Below are 23,641 nucleotides of genomic sequence, written 5' to 3'. Positions count from 1 at the left end.
ACTGTCATAGCATAGACGTTTTCCATTATGCAGTCTTGCCTGAAACAAGGAGAATTACACTATTAGCATGTCAATGTTTTGCAGAATCAATAAGGCATTCATCACTTTTTCCAGCTTTTGAGGACTTTCCAAGAGATTTAAGCTTGAAAAGTGATTAAAATCCATGCTGTCTTTTCCAGGTCTGTATCCCTATGAGATAAAGAAAACCTACCCTATGTTATGTTTGAAACTCTAGCCCCCAAACCTTTGACAGTTTAAAAGATCAGAAACCACCGTAGCTACTGTCTCACAAGGTCTGTTGCTACACCTCGAAGCATAGTATTTGAAGCCAAACTTTTCCATCAGATCTTTCAAATATTTAACACTCCAGTAAGAACTGCATACGCTGCTTGCGGTTGTTGACTTCACACATGATTAAATGAAAGTTATAAAAAGCTACTGATTTCTGGACCATCTCAGTTACTTTACAAGAATTAATTTTATCAGAGCATAATTAGTCTCAGGTTCTCATTTCTACCTTTTCCAGATTGGGCAATAGATCTACATTAACATTGTAAATGTAAGCTGAATTGGTACAGTAAGTTTTGTTTTCCTGACTTAGTTTTGATATTCCATACCAGAAACATCTGTAGAGGTTAAGATTATTAAACCCTGTATTTTTAACCTAGTATGGGATGATGAAGGATGTTGGCAGGCATCCCAGTCACCCAGTGGTAAAAAAGCAATCAAACTCTTTGCCAGTGATTGCTGCTATACAAAAACAGCAATTTCTTCAGGATACCACCACTACATCTGGCTTCACAGCGTAGTAAAATTAAACCAAGAATATCCTATTTCTTTAGGACACTTAAGAATGCCTTAAGATTCTCCCCTTGCGGCAGCTTCTGTAGTAGAAGTGAGCACATTAGGTACTCACAAATACAGCTTTACACCTGGACATTTCATACAGAAGACACTGTTCCAGAAACTAAGGAAAAAATAAGAAAGCGTTAATCCAGCTGTTCGGTAACATTTCTTATAACAGAGGCTGGCACTTGGCAAAAAAACATCACTTTCAAAACTTGTAAAACCAAACCTCAAGTAAGCAATGACTGAAGAGCATGAAGTTACCTCATCAAGGTCTACATAACAGATTTCACCAATAACCTTGTGAAGAACTAACAATACTCTCACTCACACTGCTGTCATCACCGACTTGCAAGAACAAGCATCTTTGAGCAGTACCAGATGAAAACTACCTCTACATTTGATGCTATGTAGTCAACTTGCTTCAAGACGGGGTAAATTAAACCACTGTTCAAAACCACAGACCAATCCAATATAAATCAGTAACGTTAACATATGCTATTTAAAAAAAAAAAAAGCCCACACTTGTTGACTAACAGTAAACAGCAGTAAAAAATAACCAGTCAGACTTCATTCAAATGAATTAGACAACTTTTACTAAATGAAAAAAACTACATTTAAAATATGCATTTAAAACAAAAATGGAATTAGAAAAGAGACTTAAATCCATTTTGAAGAACTTGCTCACTGTGTCAGAAATCAATATAACTCTCGCATTATATAATGTGCCAGTTCATAAAATGTAAGTTATCAGAATCTTCAATTTAACATTTTCAAAGACGATACTGAAGTCAAGAGTTTTACATCTACTGATGCACATTTAGAATGGTATAAATCTGCAGCCTTCCCCCAAATAATCTTACAAATTCAACAATATTCAGTAAAAGCTTTTGTATTGCATCCTAAAGCATCACAAATCTGTGCCTTTCATGTATCCTACTATAAACTTCTCTGTATCTCACCATTTGCCAATCTTTACCTTTTGAGAAAGGAGAGAACTGAAAAGAAATACTGCATAACTCTTGATCATGTACAGAAATTATTGCTACTATAGTACACTACAAAGCAGAAGTCTATACAATAGTATATGAAATTTGATCATGAAAATCCAAAGGATATAATCTTTAGTGACATAAGCCTTATAATCATGTCGGACATTCATTTAGCAGTTTTAGCTCACCACTAGTCAGCCAACCCACTGTCCACTGATGAACATCCATTTAAATACACCCTCTTGTGAAAAAGAATGTCAGCTGTCAAAGGCTTAGCAAATAAGGATCTTCATGTTCTGTGGAACTATGCAAGATGAATTCTGATGCAGGTAGGGAGTTACCTGGAAGCTAAGCATGCCAAAGGTGTTTCATGCTAATAAAACTAAAGCCAAGGTACCACATAATCAAGTTACCAACTCATAGGCAATACCATTTTTGTCGTAAGTTAAATGAAGTGCCATAGCACAGTGTAATGTCAATAATTTAAAATAGTGTAGTGCACAAATTCATTGTGTGGCAGTTTAAGTTAAAAAGTCAAGACAGGTTCTTCTGTTCCAATTTACGTTGGCTGTCAAGCTATCCAGTCTAGGCATGTTGGAATTAGTTTGCCTTTTAATCACTACCATACTATAAACTTTGCATTATAACGGGGCACATATTTGCGCGGCATTATTATGAGTAACATGAAGTTAGGGGGAGGATAAAAGATCAATGGCCGTTCTAAAAAGCCCCTTTCTTATTTCAAATTCAAAGAGAGCCAGGGAGTATGACTAGATACCATATTTGCATCATTCTAGCTACAAAATAACCAAAGTAAAAGCAATCAAGCAACAATAAGACCACATTACACAAATGGAACATCATGCTCTCATCTGGTTTAACTATTACATCAAGTTTTAACTGGGATGTTGGTCAACTTTAAAAACCGTGGTAAGTGTGAATATGTAGTTGCAATAGTTTTTTTAATACTTTTTTTTTTTTAAAAACTATGCTGGATATTAGAACTTGGAGCTATACTTGTTACAATACAGTGTCGCACATCTTTCTACTAGAAAAATTAATAAAGATCCTTTACCCGTCTCTTTAAGTTAAACGTGTGACATCATAAAGGGTGTCAAATGGCTGGATGGTTTTACAGTGCACACTTATTATATACTGTAATATGGAGTTTTGTCCTTGACAGATCTGATGGTGTTTCTACAATATTCCTTTCTTCACCTCTTCTTCGGTGGATTAGCTGTGCGAGGTGGAGTGACCGGACGTCCAGAATTCAGTCCGCCATACTGGTACTTGGCTTTCTTTTCAGATGGTTTCAATATCTTAGAGAAAATAAAGAAGTTCTTTTGAGTCACTGACAGCTGAGAACATTTCAAATGCCATTAAACCAACATGAAATCTCAGTCAGCAGGAACAGGGTGGGGAGCTGGAAATCACAGCATGATCCTACAAGTTTCTGAATCCTATGTACAACAGCAATATGTAAAACTAAATCTACTTCTACTACTTCTAAATCCCTCTAGTTCTGCCATTACACTGGGGTAGGGAGACAGTGGGGAGGAAAAGGAGCTGAAAACATCACATCCAAGGAGAAGTACAGAATAAAACCTGAACAGAATAACCGCACTGAAAGGGTGCCATTAGTCTGCACAATTACGTACTCTGATCATTAGGTATGACTAAAGAATCACTCGAGTAACACTGAAATGAGGATCTAAACAGAGGTAGTAACTAACACTTAGGAGTCTGGAAAACAAATCTCACGCAGTTGTCTGGGGAATAGTTGCTTTGCAATTCTACTTCGCTGTCCACAGACATCAGCCTGCTGTGACACCATTTCTGCACCTCAAATGTATCAACCCAGTCTAACCATAAGCGTGTCAACAACAAGCAGATTAATTCAGTCTATACAGTCCAACACTTACAGGAATACTTAGTGTACAAATATATCATACCTGAAAGGAACACATCAGAGTTTCATCCACACTCATCATGCCCCCTGCATTGTCAAACTCTCCACAATAATTTGGAGCTGAGAATAGGGTGACCAACTGTCGTTTAGCAAAGAATTCATATCCATCTTCAACCACCTGTCAACACCAGAGAAATTATTCAGCTCTCAAACAAAAAGATACATGTCGAAGAAAAAGGCCAATCTTGAGGCAAACAGGACTTTTATGAATAGAATTCACTGAAAAAGTATTTTGTCTCAGCTTTCAAACAGGACAGGTTCAGTCATTTTTGTCTATCTGGACAGTGAATGCCAAATCACATAGCTTCAACTGTCTGACAACTCCAACATTAACTATGCATCAGCTTCCCTGTTTAGCATTTTTATACTTGTAAGTCCGATTATGCACTGTCACTTTACAGATTCCCAGCATTTTATTGGCTATACACTGAATTTGGATATGTTTGACCTGTTAGTTCAGAGCACAAAAGGTCTGGATACTACCTTCATTGCAATTGAACCATGAAGTTTTACTTAGTCCAGTGCTGACTGCACAAATCTTAAGTGTAGGCTTTTGTCAATTTTGACATCTAAGAGCAAAGCGGTTCTGCTGTGCTTCCTCTAAGAGCACAAATCACCTTTAAAATTGAGCAAGCAGTACAACATATCAACTAAGGATATTCCCCTTTCCCCAAAACAGAAGCTTCGCATTATAACACACTGAAATCAGTGCACATCAGAATACTGCTCAGTTTAGTCCAATTGCTGTGGTCTTTTCAAAGATGTTACACTTTTAATAAAGAGCTGAAGCAACTACATGAACACAGAAAGGAATCTTGATCTGCAGTTGAGAAATCTTAACATCTATCCTGCATATCAGTATTTTTGCAATAAAATTGTAAGACGTATTTCTTCTAATAAGAAGTGTTCTGATAGGGTACCCAATCTTAGCCATACCACAATTAAAAATCTGCTTTTCCTTCACAGCATGCCAGAGCTTTTTAAGTCAACTAAATAATGAAACTGAAATGTTACACAAGAAACTGAAACCTGATGTCCATCTAAGCAGGACACTTGCTTAAAATAACTTGATAAAAATTGCAAACAAAAATGTGTACTTAAAGACGGTCAGTGCCAAAAATAACCCTGCTTTCTCCACGTTTCAGCAAGTCAAACAAACCTATGCCAAAGTACTCTAGGTTACTGAACTAAAAGGCAGCAGTGCAAGATTTTATGTACAGGTTTGGAGAAACATTCAGAAGCGTACTGAATACTTCCATGAAGTCAAGTAGAGATCATTTAAGCTGCAATTACTTGAGAATTACCTAATATTGAAGTGGAACAACTCTGAAACTTCAGTGTGGTTCCTGAGTTTACTTTGCCACTTTAAGCCTAGACATTTCATCTCTAATATTCACATAAAATAGTCTGACAGACAAACGAGATCGATCACTGGAGAAATCTAGTGTTAATATTTCACTTCATTGATATCAGAAACAGTTCAATATGAGACAACAGTAGGATGCAGCCTTATATTTCCTTTATTATGGACATTTTTCTTTTTCTGAAAGTAAAGCAACACCAAGTAAGTTTAAATATATCCTACGGATAACCAACATCAAAAATGCATAAATTGTAGAAGGGAAAGTTTTAAGCAACAACAGCATAATTCATACCTGGTGAGCTCGACAGATCAAATCCAGATCATGACGATTCAGAAATTTACTGACCACATCAGCACCAAAAGTGAAAGAGACCCCACGATCATTTTCACCCCAACCTTGCACATCTTTGTCTGGGTCAGACCACAGCAGGTCACAGAGCAAGCCTTTGAAAGGTAATGCAAGTAAAGATGTTAGTCTTAGGCAGTATTGTTCTACAAGTAAAACGGTTTTACCATAACTACCAGAGCAGATCTCCTAGGGAAAAAAACAACACACAAAACCACACAACCAAACAAAAACCACCTTTGTAACAAATACAGCAATATTTGAATTTTGTCTGAGACAAAAGACGTCTGCAAAAGCCTGGAGTATAGGGCAGGATTTTTCCCTTTACAAAGGACAGTACCTTCAGATGAAACAAAGCAGAGCCAAACATCTCCCTGAAATAATACTTAATTGCAATATTCAGCATATTTACAGTGAGCATTTGAAGAGTTCAAAAATACTGCAGTGAGTGCACTTTAAAAGACAACCATCAATTTCACAGCTCACCAAGCAAGCTTAGTTTGAAAGTCACAGCGAATTGTAGAATCCTGCGCAGGACCGGTCAGAAATACCACAAACAAATTTGTACCACGAGCTTCTGAATGTCAAAGCTTTCTTACAATACCTTAATAACCATGACTAAATCAAAATTTAACAAAACTAAATTCTGGTAAATGGTTTCAAGTAGCACTTTCAGCTTGGTTGGACTACCCCTGACTTTTCAAAAAGCTTCATGCCAATCAGTTTGGAACCTAAATTCAAGTAATAAAAATCTTTGTAGTTTTTAGCACTGGTAAAGCACAGACCAAATCCAGATCTGTTGGCAGCACTCTCTGCTGCCAATGAAAGGTCAGCTAACACTGAGTTAAAACTGTGTACTGAAGAGGATCCTTTTGTTCAACTGCAATGCCTCAGGCCAATACAGCTGCAATACAAACAAGCCAAAGAGCATTCAAACTGTATCTCAGTTTGTATTGAACAGTACTTTCTTCACCTATGATGACTAACCCTTAGGTATTAAACTACTTAAGAACATTGTTTCACAACCAAGAGGAGACACAATAGGCACTCAAAGTTTGATTTCCAGTTAAGCCAAGTTATTAGCTACACAAGATAATGAAGACACTTTTAAAAATAAAAGATCCTGCAAGTTATATTCAAGCAAAATCAATGTCAGAAACTTGTTGTGCAACTGGAGTATTTTGTCTTTATACACAGCTATCAAATGTTTTTTGGCAACAGTTACAGTTCCTCCATAGAAGCTTGCCTTTATTTGATTTGCTTTTGAAAGATGTAACAGAGCAAGTAGAACTCCATTTTAAATATCTATCCAGAAATAAATTACTGAATACAGACAACATTTGATGAAAATTTACTGATATTCAGTTCTATACTGAATATAACATTTTTCAAAACAATAGTTTCACTGCAATCCCTAGTGGTTTCTTAGCAGGAATTTCCAACTAGTGGCAGAAGCTGCTTGTCCCAACTGCTTAGGAAGTACTTCTCTGCCACAGATCAAATAATCTTTCGGGTCATACGTGGTTGTAAGCTAATTTGTCCTATCATCTTTTAACAGTTGTGTAACAGAACCCTGCAACAAGATTGTCCCATCTACACAACTAAAACTAAACCTTGCCACCCAAATAGGTTTATTTTAACATAAAACACCCACCATGACAATAGGTTACGCTGGCTGGAAGAACACCAGAACACAGCTTCGAGATATTCAAGATTGCACAAAAGGAGCTAAAGTTTCCTGATAAGCGAATGGTCAGCAATGCCAACCAGAATACCTTGGCCGCACAAAATGCGACTACAAGTGTTACTAAAGCAAGTGATTTGAGTTGGAATACAGATTAGATTTGAGCAAACAGCTTCCAAACCCCATGTAAAAGCCACCAAAATAAGAGGTCTTGAAACTGCAATTGACGTTGCAAAGGCTTTTTCCATCAGACTACAAGAAGCTATCGTAATGGTCTAATTGATCTAATCTTACCAGCCCAAGCCACAAGAACATCTACTAGTAATTTCTACATCAACACAAGCGTTCATGAAGTGGCATCCCTCTAGAAATGGATAGCTTTTAAGAATTCATAACTTTCACAGCAGCAAGACTGCTTCAGTTTATTTTCCACAATATTTACTTCCATTCAATAATATCAGTTGCCTTAAGTAGGCCCAAAAACCTGAAGTCCTTCAATGTCACCGTCACTTTTACCTCTGCTGGTAAACATCTGGCTATTGCTTCTGAAAGCAAAATGAAGACAGCAAATTTTGATCCACTCAGTAGATCAAAAGCTTTTTAAAAAAAAATCTGTGCTTATTTTTAGGAGGTACTAGGAATGCATGATTTCAGTGGAGTGTCCATGGAAACTGGAATTACATTCTGCAAGGGCATTCCTGAAGTGGGGGTGGCCCACGAAGTAGTATTAGCCTGTTGAGTAAAACTACCTTTTCTGAAAGATCTGATAAATGTAAAGTTTGACTCATTTGTACTGACATTTATGTTGATATGGGGTGAATTATAAATAGCATGAGGAAGAACTTGAGTATTTCTGTATTATAAATGACTACTTCATCTAGTAACACATCTCAGTTTCAAGTGTGCATATACCAGCTTGTACTGAAGTATAGTTAAGGGACAATGGATACTAAAATTAGACCCTGAATTACTCCTATGCATTAACACTGAACACATTACAGGAAGTAAAATTCTTCTGTTCCAAGGGTTAATTGTAATAATTTGTGTTTCCAAAAGCTTTAAATGTGATAAGCCCTCTGAAAGTTAACTTAAAATATTACTTTCAACAGCAGTCTTAAAAAAAAGATATACTATTGTACTGCCTGACAGTCTTTCCAATCCACTAGTAACAAAGTTTAGAATAAATAGGCCACTACAGAAGGTAATTAATACCATTCAAAAGATTATTGAATGCAAATTTCCAGTGCTTTCTGCACAATACGTATACACAAAGTATAACTGATTAGCAGAAGAAAACTTCATGACTGGTATACTGATATAAGCAATGAAATTCCGATCACTCTGAAGTGACTATACTTTACAAATCTGAAGAGGAAGGAGACATTACTGCTGGCCCCAGGTAAAGAGAAGGCCAAATACTTCAAATAATACTCAGCAACCTTTAAACAGTTATCTTCTTTGATAGACTATAATGTTTGGGTGTGCCTAGCCCAGTCAAAGCAAGAAAAAGAACAAGCTGTTAAGTTTCATTTGATCTTCCATTAGATTTCTGAGTTTAAGGAAGGCTTGGATAGGATGTCTTCGTCTGTTATAACAAGCAGTAATGATGTGGGCAATAACCTCTAGCAGTACCAGATAACTGAGCCATCATGAGGAACAAGACACACGTCCTGCAAAGAAGTCAGCGAATACTGTACTGAGTTAATGAATTCAGTCATTGCACTACCGCCTGTACAGAAACTGATTAAACCTGTTTCATCACTAACAGCAATTTACAGTAAATTCCATGTCACTCACCTGTGTCAGGAACATCTGTAGGCCTCATAATTCTCCGGATCTGCTCCATTGACTGGAGATCTGGAGACAGTCCTGTAAGTACAAAAAACCCAAGCGCTTTATAAACACATTTTACCTGTTAAAAAGGGTTCCAGAGAACAAACAAAGGTTCAAAGTCATACAGCACCCATTGTTTCCACTGTAATATAAACAAAACAGTTTTCTGCAAGACCATTAAGCTCCTGAACAGGACACAGAATAACATAACTGAAACTACTAAGAAGTTTTAACTGTTTTCCTACCGGGCCACACAGCCCAGAACTCTACAGTTAAGTATGCTCTCTGTAACAGTGCACTAGAGAGAAAGCCAGTACAATTAAAATGGATGCAGATTACCTTCTTTGCAAGCAACTTACTTTCTAAAAGCTACAGGAAAATACCCTACCAGCTTTAAAAGACCACAAGCCAAAGCAGCCTGCAGGTATGACTAAAATTGTAAGCAAGTTTCAATGTGCTACCACCCATCAGTTGAGCTGCAGTCACTGGATGCTGTCAACGAATACTAGACTTTGCAACTGCAATAGATCAGGAGCACCAAGGTAGTCAGTCAAGTAGTCATCTACTACAGCTCAGCTGCTTAGTCATTTATAAAACCACAGTACCTTGATGAGTCAAGTCATTTATCACACAGAACACACCTCTTTTTGCATAGTTTTCTCATATTAACATGTACTTACAGCCAAAGGATGGGGTTCCAATGCTACTCTGAACTGCTTACGTATGCACTCCAGAACTGTTTTACTTGGCACACAGGCATGACAAAAGCCTACGAGATGCTCTGGGATCTTAACATGACCTTAACTGAAGGTATGAAAGTGAGCTGAATACTTAAGCGACATACAACAAGTTCACCAAATAAAGAACGAGAGCCTGTAGTTCTAATGTGATCAAATGTTGTGTGTTAGCAGGCCATATCCGTTTTACACAGCCCAGAACTTTGAATGTAACGGGAAACCTGTCACTGGAGAGGAGTCACCACATAAGGGAACTTCAGCTAACGTCCAGGTTTGGACAGTGGCAACGTACATGTTGGACCAACAATGACTCCAACACATTTGATGTAAAGAAGGACCTGAGGAACTTTCCTTCAAGTATTAACAAAAAAAGCTGAAATCTTAGAGTGGTTTCATGATAAAAGCCTTCTGTCCTCCTCAGCTTGTTGAAGGTATCTTCATGACAATACCCTGAAGTTGTAAAAGGTGAATCTTTTGATGAATACTGTAACAAAGAAGTTTAAGCCAGTTCTACTTGCACAACAATACAGGGAGAGTAACAAATTCAAACAGATAACCAGCTTTTAAGCTTCGACCAACCCTATCACTTCTCCCTCCCCAAACCTGACCCATTTGCATGCAGAGTACATTAGCACAAAGGTGTGTAGGTTCCAGGGAGCACCACACCCTGACACAGTAATGGGCAGTCTCACTGATGTTAGCACAACCAGTTTGTGACTTTCTACGGGCTTACAGCTCTCAACGTTTCGGGTTACACCCAAAACATGAAGTACTTTAAAAGAAAACTGTTATTACACACCATGTCTCAGTGCTGTAGCTGTTAATTTTGTTATTTTACACTGCTGTAAGATACCAAACGCCCACAGAACTACCTGCATGTTTGTAGACCTCTGTAACAATTCAAGAGGCCATCTTTCCCCAAGTATCATAATTTCCCTTGCACAAACAGAAATAGCTAATGTCTGAAATTCAGATCTACAGACAAGAACCGTGCACGATCAGCATCAAATCAAGGAGCTAAGGCAAACAGGCTGCTAAAACTCGGTCAGGCTGCTCCCGCTACAGTGATTGCTGCAACCCATGTATTGAAAATAAACTGAAAAGTACACCATCGAATTAAGCTGTCTTGTCACATAATGACAGCCGAGCACAGAAGAAGTACCATTCAGCACATTATCTTCTTGAAGTGTAAGAGCACACCTTCCCTAATGGAAAACAGAAAATGAATTGTCATTACTCCTGGCAGACTCATCAAGTCCAGGCACTAGATTTGAAACCACTCTCATCATGCAGAGCTGGTAAAGTGATTGTTACATATTTTTAGAGTGTAATCCAGAAAGCTCCTATGATCTCTCTGGATACGACGTAGGAATATCAAGAAGACTCCCCAGCTTCAACATCCATTTCATGTCAGGAATGTCACAAGATAGAAGATTTTCAAGCTCTGAGATTCTGTTTATCTAGCATTCTATTAAACTAACACTGTTCTCATTTCCGAGATTAGATTTAATGTGGTCAGACCAGTGTGCTTCATCAACACGATGCTACAGCATGGGCTTAATTTGTAGAAATTTGGAAGTTATCACAAAAAGTCTCTAAAGATTAGAACTAGCACATGGCATCACAAAGACGACAATACATACAAAATACAAAGCAGAGCTGGGAATGGTTATGGAATAAGCTTCACTGAAGTGAGATAAAGAACAAAGAAGTTATCTGAGAGGACAGCTTTGAGAAAAAAGCCAGGATGACTTCTATGCGCAGCATGGAAAGACAGGGAAGAGATTTAATAAGGAGGGGAGGAGGCAAGCGAGAAGAGTACAATGAAAGATCCTTTGGCAGAGTGAACATTTGGAGAAAGGGATGGCAAGAGGTTTGACTAATACTGTGATGTACAGAACGCAGAAGTCTGAGTAAAAAAAAAAGCTGATTTGGGATTTTAAGCTATTGTAGGTAGCCTACTGGGGTAAGTTAGGTGCCTTTTGTTTACTATGTTATGCGGTTTTGCAAAGTTTTATTATATATCCCATAGGACAATATTTTTAAAATAAACTATGCAAAAATGCGCAATATAGTAAAAAAGGCACCTACCTTATATCTACCTGCTAGCTTCAACCTCCAGCAGAGTTGTATGGTTAGTGCTGCTGCCTCAGTGTTTATTATAGTAGTAACATCATGAAAAGGCGTTGACAATCCATGACTTCAGGGGATCTGGAATGCAGTTTTGGACAGGATTGGAGAAGAGTGGAAAAAGGGCAGAGCTTAATTGCTGAAGGGCCATTTTCATTTATCAGGAGCACACAGCACATTTAGTAAGCGTTTCACTTTATTTTACAGCTTGTGAGTGACAGTAATTTCAGTTACAGATGAAACCTGTACAAGTTTAAGGGACAATGAATAACCAATAAAACAGTAAATACTGTTCTTTTTTTTTTTCCACAAGGGGATCCTCTAAGTGTACTATGCATAACATAAGTTTTCTTCCTTCCTTAAAGAGGTTAAACCCTCTCCTCCCTCCCCCCCAATAAGTTAACAAAGCTTCATATTTTTCTTTTCTTCTAACTTTCTAGGCTTCTTGCTTGTAACTCAGGTCTGAAGTGCACATAAAGTATTTGTTTTGTTCATAGAATGAAGCATTCTACTCTACCTGCTAAGCATCCTTGACGACATTCCACCACCTAAGCTTAATTATTTACCTGGAACACCCCTGTATTTTGTCAACATTCATTCTGTTTCCCAAATAAAACAAAATACAAAGTAGTAAAAGAATAGCAAAGGAACACTTCCTTTACCAGCTTTTTCTGAAAGTTATGACTTTTTTTAGCCCTTGCTGATGACTTCCTCTGTGCATGTTATTTTGTATCTTACATTCTTAAAATTTTGAGATCTAGCTCATAATACAGGTAACAGGCCCTTAAAAAAAACAGACACCACACCACAACGATGAGAATGAGAACAAGAAATGCTCCTATGATAAAACAAGCATTTCTCTAACATGCCAGTGCTACCTGGAGACCAGCACAGACACAACTGTCTGTATTAATTCTGCATTTAGAAACAAGATAATACCTCAGAGCATATTATGCTTAAGACTGATAAGCTTACACTAGCAGGCACTGTACGCTGAAGCTTCCAATACAAGATGCCAGAGAAGGCAGGATCATTTTTATCACATATTCCATACAGACAGAGCCCTTGTAAAGATACTCATGAAGAATAAAGGCAGAGTAGCAGTCATCAATACAACCTCAGTCTCAACAAATCTCTTCAGGAATTTCGTGTGCATGCTATGTCTACTTCCCAACAGAGCTGTTCAGTCAAACTAGAAGTTTCTGCAAGGCTCTTACTTCCACTAATCTCTAATCACCTCACTGACAATGCTGGTGACACCTACCAGGTCATTTCTGGATCACTTGATACAAGGCAACAAGCTGCTTAATAATGGAGGCAGTTGCAAGTTGCAAAAAGGTGGTATGGCTCTTTCTACTACAACAGTATTTGGAAAGTGTTGTCAATTGTCTGAATTGTGACAGGACTCTGCCACGTCCCAAAGACCTGGAAGCATCACTGCCCAGAAAAATACAGAGTCTCCTTCTACAAAGAAAAGCACCTGAATAAGTTCCGATGTGGGCAGAAGTCACAAGCCTCTTGCAGACCAACACCAAACGCTTTGTACACTACAGGAATCGGGCAGCACTGGGACAGGCGGCAGAATGTAGGTTTTCCAACAGGGAAGGTTCTATGGAGTCAGGACAAGCCATGGTTGACCTGATCTAATGTTAGTCTTACTTCAAGCAGCAGGTTTAATTATGTGAGCAAAAAGGTCTCTTCCACCATCCTACAAAACCAGCTAAAGAGGCCAAGACTACAGAGCTGGTGTTACTCGTGAAACTTGTTCTTTCAATTCACTGCTACAGCTCCCAGTGTTTGCTATCTGTCCGTGCAGTCCTAGCTCTGGCAAATGAAGCAAATTAGGCATGAGTTCTAGTATTCAGTGTCCTTCAAAGAGGGATATATTGATGTAAATACTTAGACACACCCCTTTGGCAAAGGCAGCCATGTGTATCCGGTTAGGATAACACCTGCCTGCTGCCAGGAGCACAGAAAAGCACAAGACATAATGATGACCTTTACAGACAATATAAAGATAAGCCTCTCCAGCTACGTATCAGGTATGCAAATGCACGCTCCATTTGATATAATATTAACCCAAAGATCAGGTTAGACACGGCCTTTAAAAGCAGTCACCAACTTACCTCCGTGACAGCAGAAGATCTTCTCATCCACAATAGCTGCAATAGGCAGACAGTTAAAGCAGTCTGTGAAGGTCTTCCAGAGCTTAATGTTAAACCTCCGCTTGCCTACAAGAACAGTGCACGATGTTAGGAAGAGAGAGCTGTTTTCTTGAAGCCAACCTACAATACATATCACAACCTGACAAAGGACATTACCAAAACATCTTTACACAGATATATTCCAGTGTATTTAGGTTTCAACCTCCTGCAATAGTATTTCAAGGACAGCAGAAGAAATATTTGAGTTTAACCTTATCTTGGTAGGTACTTTCAGAAAGTTTCAAAGAAGGTTCACATTATACTGAAACCCTTGCAGTTTAAGAGTCACTACTAGAAATGCTTCCAAAACACACAGTACGTAACAGGCTTTCAGAAGGAACAGGCTTTGCTTACATTCATCATAGAATCCATAGATCCGATTGATGCTAGCACACTCATGATTTCCTCTTAAGAGAAAGAAGTTCTCTGGGTACTTGATTTTATATGCCAGGAGTAGGCAAATTGTTTCCAAAGACTGTTTGCCTCTGTCTACATAATCTCCAAGGAAAAGATAATTAGCTTCTGGCGGGAATCCTCCATATTCAAATAGTCGAAGCAAGTCTGTATACTGACCATGAATATCACCTGAATAAGAAAACGTTTACCAAGAATTAGTGCAACAGTGTAAAGAGCAGACATCAAGAACTTAAGTAAGCCAATCATTTTTTATTAACCGATCTTAAAAGAAATACTTTCCTTTTAAAAAAACTGGCAATAGGCATCAGAAAGGTGAGAACCATGCTAACATTACAAATTTAAGTATTTACTAAAAGCAAGTAACTTACAATCTGTGTGGAACTGCTAATTATGAAAACCTGATAAACAAAAGCTACACAAGGAGTCTTCACAATTAAGCTTAAGCTTTCTAATCATGCTCTAATTTATTCAAATTAAAACGAAGTCTGAAAGAATGTCTAATTGAACAGTTACCTGGCCAGGAAGCCAATGTACTAAGAAAAAGTTAAGTCATATTATTTATTGCAATAACAGATCACTAAAGGATCTAGATTGACTGGAGAGAAACCAAACATTGTGCTGGCAGTGAGCACTTACTTCAAAGGTCAACTGCCTGTCCTCCTATAACACTGTTGTACTAAGATCCCCATTCCCTGGCATTCAGGGTAACTCCTTTGATGCAATTATTTATACAAAAACAGTACAGAGACTCAAAGACTGACAACCTTTATAAGATATTCAACCCTGCAGAAGTATTTTAGGAAAAATAACTTACTCATCACACTGCCACCTTCAAAATTAAGCAGGCTTTCCATGAAATAGCTCTGTGCAGAAATTAAAACACCATGTCATATCAGACTAGCCAAAAGTAACCATCTGAGCTGCCCCTAAGGTCAAAGGTAATACCAAAGCAACTCTACAGGAACTCATACAATGCATGTGATGTATTCCGGCTGACTGTAGAATTCATTAGTGGAGTGACTGAATGCAAAAAATCCACCTAAGAAATGTTCATTACAGGCTATATGCCGATAATACTGACTACCTTCTGGTACCTTACACTAAGCACGCCATAAATGTTATTTTCACTTTTGTCATTTGTTCTGTGACAAAATACCTGTTTTTATTAAGCACAGTTATTCTCCAGTAGAGAATTTGCTTCCACGACCATACCATAAAATTAAAAAAGCAGCAACACCCCCACGCCTACAACTTTTTCCATAATCTTGAAAAGGCATTCCCAGACCTGTATGCTCACCAGTTCAAGTCTTATAGCTATGTACTCCAGTTACTAGTTGATGCTCTGTTCTTTATTTTTTCCGTAATAAATTCAATACTTCCTTCTTCAGGCAATATCTTTTTTTTTTAAAAAAAGCTATTCCTTACTCCAAGAGGGGAATTATATCCTAATTTTCTTTTAATAATGATAAATATTATGCATTACCCAATTGCATGCGCTCTGGAGTTCCACCAGCTAAAATCATTTTCACATGCGCTGCAACAAGAACAATTCTAGTCTACTTGATATTAGAAATCTCCAGGTTGTCATCAGAAGGAAACATAGAAGACTTGTCAACAAGTCACCATGATGTTGAGTCTAGTGCTCTGAAACTGTTTTATTAGTATTCACCAGACTTCTTCACCATCAGAATTAACTACCAAGTAAATACTACATTTATTGTCTCGAACAACTTTCAGTTACGTACATGAGCCAGAAGAACCAAAGGACTTATAGGGTATTTTGTAAAGGGACCACAGCATTTAACACTGTTACATTGAAGGCAGCTGATAATTTAAAATACAGGTTCATATGGGCACAAGTTGAAGTCCATCAGATATGAAGCCTTCCGATAAAAGCTGCAACTATTTTAAAATGGACGTTTACATAAGACTATCTTTCATCTTACGTTAGAACGCAGTCATTCAAGATGTAAAAGCTTAGTTTGAACTGACTTGATTACAAGAAAAGACAGTCCTATAATGATCCCTCAAGCACTGCCTGAATACACTATATGGTAGTTCAAAGTAGTACAGCTGCCTAATTTGCTTTGGTGAAAGACATCATCACTCTTTCACTTTGAAGTACATACATCTTTGACAATTGCTCTAATACTAAATGTAGATGCACCTGACGCTTCCATGTGCTATCACTTTGTTCACAATCTAATTTAAAAATAACAAATGCCTTATCTAACTGTGCATTTGCTACCTTATTGTGCATGTAAGAGTCCTTTCACCTGTCTAGATTTTAAGAAGTGAGAAATTAACTTTGAAGGAGGCTAATTATACTTTGCAGACTTTGACTTATGCACAATATTTGAGTTTTCACCTTTCCTTTATCTAAGGATATGATGAGACTACTGTAGTCTTTTCCTCAGCCTAGCATGAAGACAATGTGCTAAAGCTGGATTTTCCTTTCAACTTTGTGTTATTAGACAAGCTGGTCTGGTTTTTGTCTCCCCACCCTACCAAGCAATTAGTCATTTAAAAGTGACTTTGTCTTTAGTACTTTTCTATTCTTTTATTTTTATGTTTTAATAATTAGTAACATCCTCTCTTAATGTAAGGAAGATTGCTACATTAGGCCTGCCAGGAGGAAGCCTAGGAAGAGGACAATCCATCTTTGGGCATGTTAGTAACAAACTCTAAGACTGTTTCAATTTTAACTCTGACACTTTAAGCAGCCTAATTCTAGAAATTTACTGCTTTCTAAGGTTGTGTCTGCTGTGAATAACGTGAAGGATGATTACAAGTCAGTATTTACAATACTTTAGTAACAGTTTTAAACAAGCCTGCATACCTATTAACAACAGTGTACTTCTGAAGATGTCTAACATATTATAAGAGCTTAGAGATGTAAAGCACAGTTTCACCCATATTTAATGACAATGTTGTTTGATAATACTTGCTATAAAGCTCAAGGGATTTTTACATGTTAACAAATTAATTTACGAATCATTCTTTTTTTAGATCAACACTTTCTTCAACGCTATTTTTGAACAAGGACTAGGAAAGCATTCCATTTCATATCATATAAAGATCTTTGTTTTGCTTATGCTTTGAAGGGAACAAGTACAACAGCAAAGATTTGCTCTTTCTGTTTTTAAAGAACTAGCTGCGTTTTGAAATAACGATCTAAGGAGTAGCAGCAGCTCCACGCAAGCAGTCCTTAGGGAAGTACAAGTGACAGGTTGCAAAATTCGCACTAGAAGAGAGCACAGGCAGCTCTTATCGGCAAGAGAACTTGCTCCTGAACAGTACCAGGAACAACTGTTAACTGCCTTTTCTTGACTTAATCCAATCTACATTGAAAATGGCATTTAAGATTGTAAAGACCTCAGTCACTAATCCGTACTGCCCAAGTCAAGGTCATTTGCCTATCTCAGTATCTTTTTCATTGGATTTTCTTTCCATTCCAACTAGCATACTAAACCTATGTAGCTGTGTACACTTACATAGAATACAGATATATTAAGTTTACATACCACAAATTTTCAGAGGTGCCTCTAGTTCCAGAAGAATAGGCTGGCTAAGAAATATTTCCCGTGATTTTATGCACAAGCCCCGAACTTCTGCTTCGGTCATCTGAACGATCTTCCCAGGACGACATCCTCGTACTGAAATGAGATGTTTAACAATTAAAATAGCTAGTACACCAAAGCACAGCAACAGCTAAGTGCAAATGACCTGCACTTGAAGTCTGTATCTGACAAAAAAGTCAGCACACATCACCGTATCTACCAGATGTGTTGGAATTATGTATTCCAAAAAATTCTAGAAACCAAACTCTGATACTGTGGTAACAGCCAGCACTTAAAGGTCTCCGTACATGCCTGCAAGTCAGGTTCCCAGAAGAGAACAACTTAAGCTTTGCTTTCACCTCTATGTGGATAAATAGCAACTTGAAGTGTTTAAATAAACAATCGGATTATGCTAGAGTATTCACAATAGGCAAAAAAAAATCCTAAAAATGGAAATTCTGAAAACACTTTCACATTAACACAAAATGAACTTATTTAGGACCATTGAGTTCAACAGTTAGCTAAATACAAAGAAAAGACAACGGTTTGAGCTTTCAGTGGCTGAAATTGTCATGTTAGGAATATCAAACTAAACTACATTGGTGTTGATGAAATCTTTATTCCTATATAAAGGATCTTGAGTTACTGGAACCTCTGCATCTAAACAGAGACATTCCAATTAGCATGAAATTGAATTCCTATACTCCTAAGTCAGGTCTTCAGATCTATATTTAGTGCTCAGTTTTCAAGAGCATTCACATTGCACTTCAACCACCATCCTCTGACAAGCCTACCTGCAGCTGCTGCTTTCCACAAATATCTGCACTTTGGCCCATCCAGTTCAGTCTTGCATCTCAGCATAACCCAAGCTTCAGATCCAAACTAATAAACCAGCATATACCAGTGTCTACAACAGGCCAACATCCTGTTCTGCCATCTGCTTCAGACAGAACAACATTCAGCATTAAACAACAGGGGTAGCTACAAGAGAAGGTGGAACGAACCCGTAGCAGTTCAAACCCAAATGTTTTCAAACACAAACACACTAAGACATTGCTCAGTGAAAACAGTAGTTGAAACTTCAGGAAGTCAAATATGAGATTTTGCTAACAGAGCAAAAACTAGTTCTTGACAGCTAAGATCAATTCCTTGGTTGCCCGTTTTCCCTATATTCAAAACAATATTAAGCTTGCAACTTTTACTTTCCAAAGGAGATCAATATCATTATCTACATTCTGTAACGGGGAAAAAAAGATACAAGGAGAAACAACCTGTTCTAAGACAGCCAGTACTGCAGTCCAACCTGTTAACCTCAAAAAGCTCTGCTCCGGTTTTCATCACATGCACATCTGACCAACCCAACACTGTGCTATGATTTTTTTTTTTTTTTAAATAAGCACCAGATCTCTTGTTCAGCTGAGGTTAGGAAGCAGTCACGGGAAGAGACGAGGAGGCAGAAATGAAGAATTATCTCAAGCAGGGAAGATGTGAAAGCAGATCTTGGGACAACCAGCTGGAGGGCCACTTTACCCGCAGCGGGGCTCCCTTGGAAACGCCTTGCTCATCGGAATGCCACCAGGACAGGGCCGGTACAAGTGGCGCTCAGGACTCCTTTCAGGGAAGCTCCACATCAGTACCATGCGACACCTGCCATATGGTAAGTCACATGCTTTTACCTAACAGCTATGTTAGAGGCAGCAAACAGCTTTTTAGTAACTTTTTTTGCTGCAGAATGTTGCTCACACATTAAGATGTGGGGTAACATATTAAGAGAATACAAGGGCAAACAGACAGTCAACGTGATGGGAGAGCAAAAGCGTACAGGCTTCAGTTTCACCACATCTCAAATGTCTACTAGATGATGCACTTACGGATAGCCCTTCAGCCCCAAAGAGATTATTGGCAAAAGAAAAAACAGGCCTTGACAGCTTTGTACAGGACTTGACTATTCGATTTGAGGGTACCAGAACGCTCCAACAATCTCCACGCTTTTCTAGTGCTTTGTTTGGGTAGCTTAAACAGGTTCCTTCCACAGATCTGAAGCTCACCGCCTAGATGCAACAAGCCAGCACTACACAGAAAGGTCCCACCTGACAGAGCACAGTCCTAACAACCACTCCAATGGCTATCATTTATTGAAATGATTCTGCTCCATTTTAACCCTGTGGCTGTCTGATGCTTAAAACACAAGATCATGCCAAAGAAGCATGCAGCCCAACTAGCTGCTTGTCAGCCACATTTTTCTTCCGCAAACTATGTATTCCTTTAACCTCTTTTGATAAGCAATCAAATTTTCTTCTGTGTTTAACTACTGTCATAACATTTTACAACACCAAATTAAAACCAAGAAGCAACTTAACTGCGCAATTTACATCCTATCTAGTTTTGGACCTCGAGCCCAGGAAACCCCACCATATACACCCCCTAATGTTACCACCAGTAGCCCCAAACCAGAGTCCCAAACTGAGAGTGCAGTTCAAGGAGAGCACTCATACTACTTCAAATAGCTCTGATCCAATCAGCAGTTCTTAGGACGCCAGACTTTTGCTTTAGCTCCCTTTGAAACTTGATGGGAGGTTTAAACTTGCATCAATTGCTTTACAGGACTGAGCTTTTAATGGTGCTGGATTGTTACACTAGACCACACGGCCCCTGACTTCAAATTTAGCTACCTGCCACAGTCAGTACGTCCAGCATCATGCTGTTAGCTCTTGACTTTTTGCAGTAGAGCCTTGTATACTGCAGCCCCTAACAGACAAACCAATGCAAAGTCTGGCAACCCGCTACCATGGTCGGATTCTCCAGGTAAGCAAGTTGCTAGAACTACATCAAGCACGTCACTCTTGAACAGGAGATAAAGCACGCCCAATGACCACAGTTACTTTCTGCCCCAGGAAGGAACCTGGGGCACCACACCATGATGAAGCCCTCCCCATGCCAGCGGGCAGCAGCTCCCTGCAAACAGGTCCGCTCAGCACAGAGTCTGGGATTTCAAGAAGAATAACCACCAATAACATGCTAAAGAGCAAAGAAGTTCTCCCACGGTCCCCGATCGTCCATAAACAACTTATGTATGGAAACATGAGAAGGTGCTGGGACCCAGGAAGCCTCAGCACATCACTGGATTCACACTGGGAGGTGTTGAAAGGTCAGCCAGCTAGTCATCTGAAAGGGCTGGGCCACACACACACGAGCAGGGCTAAGCACATCTTTTACTGACTTACACTACAGCTAGAGTTTTGTTTGTGACTCCTCGACTCTGCTGGGCACTGCTCGGATTGTAAATAGGAGCATCTTTCACCATATTTAGTTTTGCAAAAGCCAAGTCCTCAAAACAGATTTAAGAGGAAGTTAGGAGAATCAGATCTAGAATGTAAGCGGTGTTTTTCAGACTTCTTTGCAAATGGCTACAGGCAGCCATTACTAAAACTCACTAGTCAGAGCTGCACACCCTGGGAGGTTTGCAGCTCATAAAAGGCTCTAGCAGCACCGGGAAAGCCACCCATTGCCCATGGCTACCATTCACCCAGAGCAGGCACAGCACCTCGACATTAGATATAAATTAGTCCTCTAAGATGCAGAAACCACAAACAAGCTTTGATTTACGTGAATATCTTCAGAAGGGACAGCAACTCCTCTCGTAATTCACAGTCCCATGTGTGCAGTGCTGTGCCAGAAGCCGCCTGTGCTGCAAGGAGCTTAAACCATGGTGATACAGTAGAGAACAAAGAATTAAAAGCAACTCCGTGCATTGTACTGTCAAGCTATTATTTTAGCACACTATTTCCTGTAGCAATCCAAGAGATGCTCTAATCACTATTAAAGTGTTCTCAGCATCTACACAATCTTCGATAAGCGACGTTAGTAAGCCTAGCAATAGGAACTGGTCATTTGAGAACGGTTGCGCAGTGCCAGGAAAGAAAAACTTCTGCAAGGTGTTTGTTTGCTTTACTTTTGTTTGTTTTTATTCCTCCAAACTCATTCCAGAGACTAGCACATTATGTATGGCTACAAGGCAATAGTGGCCAGGAAGGAAACGGCACCCAGGAGCACGGTTTGAGAACTGGTTGTTGCAAGTTGTACGGGCATCGCTCCTTTTGCCATTCTCCTCCATGAAACGGAGAAAATCCACTAACCTAGTCTGTCATCCTGTTTCTGAGGCGCCTCTCACTTTAAGTAACTAAACTCCTCATTTTGTGGCATCACTAATAGAAGTTTCTTCAATTACTGAATCAGCTGTGGGGCGCTCAGCTGTCCTAAGCATTTACACCATGCTCTCCAACGGCATGTGTGTCCTGTTTTCTGGACAACACTCAGGCTTTTAGCAGAGCATTAGATCCTATATACACTTCTAAGGATCAAGAAAACGAGGCCAGCATTGCTCCCTCTTCCTCTGAGCTCTTACTTTGTGGGCAGATGCATTTGTATGGCCGCACATTAAAACACATCAGGGAGCTCATCTTTTCTGTCTAGCAGAAAGATGCAACAATGAGGCTTAATCTAGATGGCTCCCCAGGCTGGAGGAGACATCCACTGTGAACTTGGGCTATGTCTAGTGAAGGAATAAGCAGCTAGTTCTGCTTCTTTCAGCAGCATCCCCAGCCAAGGCATTTCTGGAATTGTGGCTTTCACATTCTATGTTCATTCTATTTCTCATTTCTATTTGCCAGAGCATATCTTGAACAAAAAGCAAACAAAACCACACCACAAGACTGCAAGCAGGCAGTCGATTCCACCAACATCCCCCAAGTTGATACTCTCCCATAACATTCTCTGGAATGTTTAATGATTGGCAACTAACAGCTACAGCATTTAGCTGTCTCTCTCTTGTACCTCAAAGCATTTGGGAATATTTGACAAATCCTGAACAGCCTCTCTAGGAGTGGAATGGATTTGGAAGCCAAAGGCGATACTACCCACTACTTGGGGAAAAAAAAAAAAAAGAAAACAGTTCTGACAGTTTTGGAAACACGTTCTCAAGTTATCTGCTCAATTTTTAAAATCCAAGTTATAGGTTTCCATGGTTTTTAAAGTTAAGTATCCTGGATTGGATTTAAAACGTCTTCCATTTTCAAAAGCAAAGCTTCTATTCCCTCAAAATATTTTGTTATTTAAATTGTACAGCCGTCACCCAGAAATATTTTGCACCAAAATGACAAGAGCTATGCCAACAATACAAGTTTACAAAGTTTCTGAATTGCTGCAACAAAAGTAAGGTTAACCTGGCTTTCATTCCCACAGCGGCCTGCGGACAACAGTAAGGTAACTCAAGCCCTGCCACACTTTGCTCCATTCAGTACACAGCATACTGCTGAACACACAGCCAGTCCGTACATGCATGCAAAGCCCTGTGCCTTTTGTAGGGTACATCATCTGAACTCCACACTAAAACCCAAAGAATTAACTTTCTTGGGAGCTTTTTTCCTGAAGGACTGCGCTTTTCCATCTAAGTGGTCTAAAAACACTAATAAATTTGTCTTTACTGGATGCCCTTGAGATAAAGTATTTTGCTGAACACCACGATTGCTGTAAGCTCACTTTAACAGGACTTATTTAACAT

General features: G+C 38.9%; 1 protein-coding gene across 1 annotated transcript in view; it reads right to left on the bottom strand.

Annotated features, from left to right (window-relative positions):
* Positions 1–1,419: 1,419 nt before the first annotated feature.
* PPP1CB (protein phosphatase 1 catalytic subunit beta) overlaps positions 1,420–23,641 on the bottom strand; it is a 29,019-nt gene continuing 6,797 nt past the window's right edge. Inside the window, exons 2-8 of the mRNA XM_035562704.2 lie at positions 18,046–18,177; positions 14,459–14,689; positions 14,027–14,131; positions 8,998–9,069; positions 5,463–5,614; positions 3,791–3,925; positions 1,420–3,157 (exon numbers count right to left, since the gene is read on the bottom strand). Coding sequence (XP_035418597.1) covers positions 3,053–3,157; positions 3,791–3,925; positions 5,463–5,614; positions 8,998–9,069; positions 14,027–14,131; positions 14,459–14,689; positions 18,046–18,177 — 932 coding nt within the window. The 3' untranslated portion in view covers positions 1,420–3,052. The remainder of the gene's footprint in view (positions 3,158–3,790; positions 3,926–5,462; positions 5,615–8,997; positions 9,070–14,026; positions 14,132–14,458; positions 14,690–18,045; positions 18,178–23,641) is intronic.

This window comes from Cygnus atratus, chromosome 3 (assembly GCF_013377495.2).
Source record: "Cygnus atratus isolate AKBS03 ecotype Queensland, Australia chromosome 3, CAtr_DNAZoo_HiC_assembly, whole genome shotgun sequence".
Taxonomy (NCBI): domain Eukaryota; kingdom Metazoa; phylum Chordata; class Aves; order Anseriformes; family Anatidae; genus Cygnus; species Cygnus atratus.
Note: the sequence above shows the minus strand (reverse complement) of the source record. Positions and strands in the feature narration are given on the sequence as shown.